Source organism: Pyxicephalus adspersus, chromosome 12 (assembly GCF_032062135.1).
Source record: "Pyxicephalus adspersus chromosome 12, UCB_Pads_2.0, whole genome shotgun sequence".
Taxonomy (NCBI): domain Eukaryota; kingdom Metazoa; phylum Chordata; class Amphibia; order Anura; family Pyxicephalidae; genus Pyxicephalus; species Pyxicephalus adspersus.
The window spans coordinates 21056565-21063900 of NC_092869.1; the positions used below are offsets into that span (position 1 = coordinate 21056565).

General features: G+C 37.0%; 1 protein-coding gene across 1 annotated transcript in view; it reads right to left on the bottom strand.

Annotated features, from left to right (window-relative positions):
• The window catches only part of DPH6 (diphthamine biosynthesis 6), a gene marked incomplete in the record, with an annotated part of 53771 nt that overhangs the window by 13234 nt on the left and 33201 nt on the right, over positions 1-7336 (bottom strand). The window contains 1 exon segment of the mRNA XM_072427879.1: positions 6696-6867. Within this exon segment, the coding sequence (XP_072283980.1) occupies positions 6696-6867 (172 nt within the window).

Genomic DNA, 7336 nt, shown 5'->3' on the forward strand with positions numbered 1-7336 from the left:
ATGAAGGGAAAAACCACAACAAACACCTTTCAAGACATATTCCAAGCATGTAATTTCCAACCTTGCATTATCTTTCACAATCACCTCTTTTGTTGGTAAAGACTTACACTTGAGAAGTCAGACTGATCCAACAAAAATACAAATGTGAAATAAAGCAATATGGTAAGATACTGTCATTTCAACAGCATTTGTTTGACAGCAAGGAGAGCGGGAAAATGGGTCAAGAATTCATAATCATGTAATTCTGGGTTCCTCATGGATAGGGAAGCATTGTGTGTTTCCAACCATAGCTTTAAATACACTGTGACAGACACAAAGGGTTCTACAAGTATTTATTAAAAAGTTACACTAAATTGGCAAGCAAAAACTGTTCATTTGAATGGAGTACTGACCATCAATGTTCCCAACCGTTTTGCAATAAATGGTAAGTGTGCATTAGCTTACACTGCCAGGTATGAGAAAGGCTTTGAAGAAAAAGTGCATTCTGTAAATGTTTGGGGTGCCCTTATGTAATACATTAATGGGTTTGGGTGATACTTTCACACCATCACTAACTTGTAATCATGGAGGCTGCAGCCTTGTAGTGATGGAATACATACTAGAAAACACCAACCAACCACCCAATACCAGAACAACTGTAAGAATTTGTTGGTACCAATACCAGAACAACTGTAAGAATTTGTTGGTAAAGAACTACAAATAGGATTTGAACAGTTTTAAATACACAAAAGGAAAAGACATAAATTAATATAATATGGAGGTGTCTTTCAGTATACCAATCACAGACTTAAAACCCCCGAATAGAAATACTTGTCTGCTTGTCCCAATCCCCCTTCCCCAATGTCTTTTAGAATGTAAAGCAAAAAAGTTACGTACCTTAGGCTCTGACTTTCAGAATGTCATTATAGGCACCTGAGACTTCACTCAATCTTCCTGCAGCCTCCTAAGAAAACACTGTCCCAAATCTTGCACCCATTTACTGTTGCAGCACATTGCACAAGTGAATTGTCAAAAGATTTGGAATCCTTAACTTTCCAAACAGGTTGCAGTGAGGCCAAGTGACATCCCTGTTGCCTTTTTTTATATATAATTTATTTGGCAACCTAGCAATTTACCAAAGAGGCAAAAGCTAGCAGACCATCACTAGTTAGTCGTTTCTGCTTTTAAGATTACAAATCAGATTATTTACTAAAGGAAATACTGTGTGCTCCTTTGTTATACATTGCTGTTTCTAATTTAATCATGGATCTAAGTTCCTTGTACATACAGTTCAATTTTGTCAATGAAATAAACACATCTAATGAAACCTTCTTACAATGATATTTTATTCATCAGTTTTTCCTCAGACATTAATAGTCAAGGTGCACAGCAGGACTCTAACTAATATCTGCATACATTTTCAATCAATTCCAGTCGCTTCCAGCACAGAGGGGATTAGTTAACAGCGCACACCATAAGAACACCCTATGGGTGGACAGAAATCCTCTAATTTCTTCCTCTTAAAGCCCTTGTTTCTGACCCTCTATAGATCATCTGTCTGTAACTACCTCTGATTCATGTCAATACTCAATAACCTGAAGCCAACATATAAATGCAGTGCAACGTCTGAAGCACCTGCCCTTATCCTGGGGTTAAAGGGCATCCAATATTCGATAGGGAAACTAACATTTTGCCTTCATTTGGCTGCATCTCTCACTGCAGGGGATCGTAACCATCTCTGTGAATACTGAATGACATAACGACTGCTCTACCTGCGGTTTTCCTGTCACACACTGCTGTGAATAGAGGACCAAGATAATTGGTATGCTATGACAAACTAGAATTAAAGAACTCCACATCTTTCTCATGAAAAAGGGCCAAAAGTAAAACTTCACTTTTATTTTTTTTTTCAAGGCCACTTAAAAATATGGCAAGTATTTTAACAAAACCATTACATATTCTAAACCTTTTTCTATTCTCTGGACACTGAGACAGGCCGTAACCCTAACCTCTACAAGCAGCTAAATTGGGAAGGTGGGTTTGGGGGGAATTATAGACTTTAGGATTTGTGACGGGGCTTTGGATACTTGAATTTCCAAGAAGAATCCACTGTGCTGGCCACTGGTTCAGTAGGGGGGCGTTGGATTCTTTTTTTGGCCTACATCATCATAAACTGGCATGTTCCAATGCCCTGTACTGATAATGATAAACATACATGAAACCGTTCAAGTTTGAAAAGTGGCCCACTATCCTACTATAGGAAATAACCCTTGTTTTTGTCATTTCTAAATGAAATAAATATGTAGATACAGGGGTGCATCACTGCAGAAACCAGGAGGAATAGTAGTTATTTTGTTAGTTTAGTCTAACACTAAGGAATGAAAGTTCTGGACTTCTACCTGTATAGCTCCAAATGGACCAGATTTAAGTAGCTATGATGAGGTAGGATCATCATATTAGTTGCTGCCCCTTGGGTTGTCACCTCTGACCTTGGCTGTATCCAAAATCAATGAAGGCTGTAACCTGCCAAATTGGTTCTCTAACAGGATTAGGGACCTTTTTATCGCACAGTGTGTGATAATCCTGTAAGTAATTAGACTAATAGAGGCAGCCTCTACAGGGAGGTGTTTTATACAACAATGAGGACAGATGCAAAGTACTTTACAAATACAACTTCTAGCTATCTATTCATTTACCTGCAAAATGCTGCAGTTCTTAATGAATATGACAGAGAATAAACTGATCTTCTGATCTATCTCTATCTGTACATGTGATTTAAACTGATGTTTTCTGCTCAATAAAACACACATACTAATGTGGGCACTGTTATTTTGTTATTGGACTAGTTAGGCATAGAACTTCAAAATATGTTAGGACCTTTACCAAATGCAGCAACCTGTCTGCAATATACTCTTGATCGGACACATTCAAATCCCCATATGCTTTTTATTGTAATAATTGGACACCTTATGATATACAGGTAGTCCCCGGGTTAAGGACATCGGACATGCAGACTCCTCCTGGAATACTAACAGGGCTTCCCTGCTTTCAGAACATAGGCTTGAAGGGGGCAGTTTGCATGACTTGCAGAAGAAATATTTTGCTAAACACAGCTGAGGTTGTGGGTGATCTTAGGGAGTGAGCTCTTTCTGCAGACACTTGTAACTCTTTAATGACCAAGACAAACTCTGCAGTTGTTTCTTTTTGCATATTAAAGCACAGCTTGCTGTAGAAATTAATGAATGTCTAGCCTCTATAAAGATTTTTTTTTTTTGCTTTGTTTGTGATTAACTCACAGTGAGGATTTTATACAGTAATTGACACAATGCTGCCTAATAATATGTTGACACAAACATCTTTCCTAATTGCATTTATTAAAATAACGTACCTCTTCCGACTTACATACAAATTCAACTTAAGAACAAACCTACAGTTCCTAATTTGTATGTAACCCAGGGACTACCTGTAATACAGGATTAGTAGTGAATATATCCAAAGTATTTTTATTTTATTACTGAAATCTGGAGTTCGATCTACATTCAATAGGCTATTTACTTAACACAAATTAGCTGTTGAACATTACCATTTGTGAACTTTTCAATTTGCCATTACAGCGTATTTAAATCCACTGACCAAATTTATGAAGAGGATTTTCAGGTCAAATTGAGGTTTATTCGGTTCAATAGTATTTTTCTGCACTCTGCAAGTGGTGAGCTAAAGTACTACAACCAAGAAAAGTTTGAATGCATGAATGGAGATTATTGGACCCATATAAGACTACATAAATGTGCCAAATGCACTTTTCAGCTTCTACCCTCTATATTCATGCTACACAAGCAACTGGCTGTCAGTAGAGAAGTGAAGCTCAGCTCTCTGTGCTACTGTCTTGAGCTTTTGTTTTCTTGTTTGATGGCAACTTTTAGCTTCTTCCCTTTTCTTGTATGCCACGTTTGGATAACTATATATATATTTATATATATATATATATATATATATATATATATATATATATATATATATATATATATATATTCCCACATCACTCATACATATACACTTACATTCATATATATCATATGCATGAATGTTGTCTCTTATTAAACAATGTGTACATCTACAAAGGGGCACCTGTCCCATATATGAAATCTGAATTCATTTGTGGACAGTGCCAGCTGCTCAGGTGGAACTAACGCTCGCTATGTGTGCGCTGTTGGGTGGTGCTCAGTCGTGTTGTGTTTGCCTGTCTGAATGCTGAATGCCCCCGTAGTGGATGTGCTGTGCAGGGCAGGCAGCGCTGTCACCTCCGCTTTGTCCATGGCGCACTGATTACCCTCTTTTTTCCTGCCCGAGCTCCGCTTTGCGAATGCTATCAAGGTCAGAGTCAGTCGCTCAGAAAAATAAAATTAAAATTCTCCCCCACCACCACAAACCAGGCTGTGCCTCCCTCCCCTGAAGTGCTTTACTGGGTACATCTCCGGGAGAAAGGACATGTATTGCTTTACACAACTTAAAATTTTTCACCTATCAACATATAGGTGAAGATAGATGAGCCCAAAACAGCTCACAGTCTCCATATAATAATTAAATGCAGACAGGAGTGGAAAGATTTTTATAGTGAATAACTAGCTATAATAAATTAATAACCCAGTGAGAAGTCTCCTTTCTTCAGCGGAGAAATCTCTGATCATTTTGGTGCTGCTAATTAGCAAAATGTCCACAGACTACCTAAATTATTCTCTTTAGGATGCCAATACAAACAGAGATTTGTACAGTAACTTAGATCATTTTAGACATCATTTACTACTTTTCTATGGTAACCATCTGTTCCAAAACACTCAGATAGCAATCAGCTGGAACAACAATGGGACACGAGTTCCAGATATTCAGGTTGGGTTTGGGATATGTTTCAGTAATTTTGTTTGCCAATTGTAGTTACAAATCTTAAACTTTAGAATTGAACATTAACAACCATATACCTCATTGGACATTATAAGCAGACAACCCACCCATTTCCATATGAATTTTTGGTTATATACATGTAGGTCAAGCCACGATTCTATAATTTAACTATCCCATCAGGTATATTAGCATAAAAAATAGTTTGATATATTTTACTGCCTAAACATCAATCACAAAGCAACAAAATCATGTATACAACTGACATACTGATCTAGGTGTTTTTTATCATATGCTTTCAGATAATGTAGGGAAAGAACAGTTATAGTAATTTTATATAATATTAGTATATATATAGTACTGACAAATTTAGTGTAGTTTATGTAATACTACAAGCCAATTCTTTTTAATAGGTAATAATAATGTGAGTCCTACTGGGCTCTTCTGAATTACTTTTACATAACTGAAATGGTCAAAGAGAGTATGTTTTATTTCTTGTGATATCTCAAACATTACAATCATGTTTGTTCACAGAGGGGGCATAAAAAAGGGTCATTACTTCTGCCAAGGTGCCTTCTGTGACCTGCCCGCCAGGGTCTTCTTCCAGGACACTGGAAATAGTGACAAACCCCATCACCCCGTATTAAGCACCTAACTGTAATCCCCCTAATTCCTAGGAGCTGCAAGTGCATCGGCTAAAGGGCACAATGTCTGACTGACTGATGCCGAAGGGACAGTTTCTACCCAAGGCTGTCACATCCTGCAGACTTTATTCCAATCTATCAACCTTTTCCCATAGCCAACATAAAGTGTAAGAAGTGTATTTGAACACTAGGTGGCACTGTAGCACTATAACTCACAGTCCTCTATGTTCCTAAAGTCTTACTAGACAATAAACATACATGCTTGCTTTAAGCATAGTTCACTCTCTAGGAAGGGATGCTGGTAAGGGGAATCTTGACATTTACTTTTATATACATCTCCTTCAATGGGTTTTATTAGTTTAAGACAAGTTTATAAATACATTTTGATCTATTTCTGGTGAAAAAATAGTATATTCCCTAGACAATTATGGCAATCTGACCTCCATATAAAACCCCAATACCTACCACATCCAAAAATTACTATAGACTTGAACAGCTAATATACACCAACAAGGTTTACAAATGTAATAATCAGTGTTTGGGTCAGTAGAGCAGCTAAAATTTATCTCTCAAAAAAAACAGCCAAAGTAGTCCCACATTTTCTCATTTAAAAAAAAAAAAAAAGCACATTGAATTGCTTGAATGACATTTATGTGCCTTTTAAACAATAAACAATGTATTTTTAAAACATTTCAAAACTGAAATATAAATGGTGGTACAATTAGCACACAGCCATGAACTTTCTTCTTGTCAGTTTAATATTAGAGCTGTTAATGATTTGGTCAATTATCCGGGATGTAACCCCCAAACAAACCAATCTGCTATAATCAGCCTGTTGGAAAGCATTTTAACCCATGATCCTTGGTATTAAATATAAAAAATATCTGCTTGTAGTTTATTTCTATTATATCTACTATTTTCAGACTAAACTAACTTGACAAGGTCTGTTTTGATTCAGTTTCCTGCAGCTTCACATTACTGGCAGAGAAACCCCTGAGGTGACAGATATTTGCTGTACTATATTATATATTGTACTAGCACTGTCACTAGACTGCACTCCCCCTGCCCTGACCATCTTATATCTTAGCCCCACAATTGTCAGCTATGGCACTAGGTGTACATTACTCAAAGAAAGACTTTGAAAGTTCAGGCGTGTCACCAATAAGTTTTCCTTACCCGCACAGCTTGGCTGTAGGGCCCAATGTTAGCAGGGGCCCAGTGGGAAATGCTCTGGACATGCATGGCTATCTTCTCTACAATGAAGTCATCCCTGCAAGGGACAGGCAGCCAGAAGAGAACATCCATCTTAAAGAGAGTGTCCTGGGGTAGACAACACTGCACACATACTCTGAAATGGCAAAAAAAGAATGATTTTTCCCATTTTTAACTGAAGGAGGTACATTTTTTTTCTAAAACATAAAGCATTTTAATAACAGTTTACCAACTATTTTTACTTATTAAAAGATAAAATGGAAAACAGCAGTGTTCATTTCTACCTACAATTAGATGTTCAATAAACTGAATTATATTACTATGCCCTGCAAAGCTGCAACATTGGCTAATGTAAAATAAACCTTTCAAAAGATACTGTACATAGAAGCGGATATCTCCTGAATATATTCCTTGTCTACATAAGAAAAGGTGCAATACACAGAACCGATACACATAAGGACAACCTATTTTTCTCTTTGGTTTCTTATCTGTAAATCTGTTTTGGGCCAGGGACTCAGAATAAAAGCCAATGTTCAGAATAACAGCAAAATAACAGCAGAATAATGCAAATAGCATTTTTGATCAAATGTGACAGTAAAGTCAGC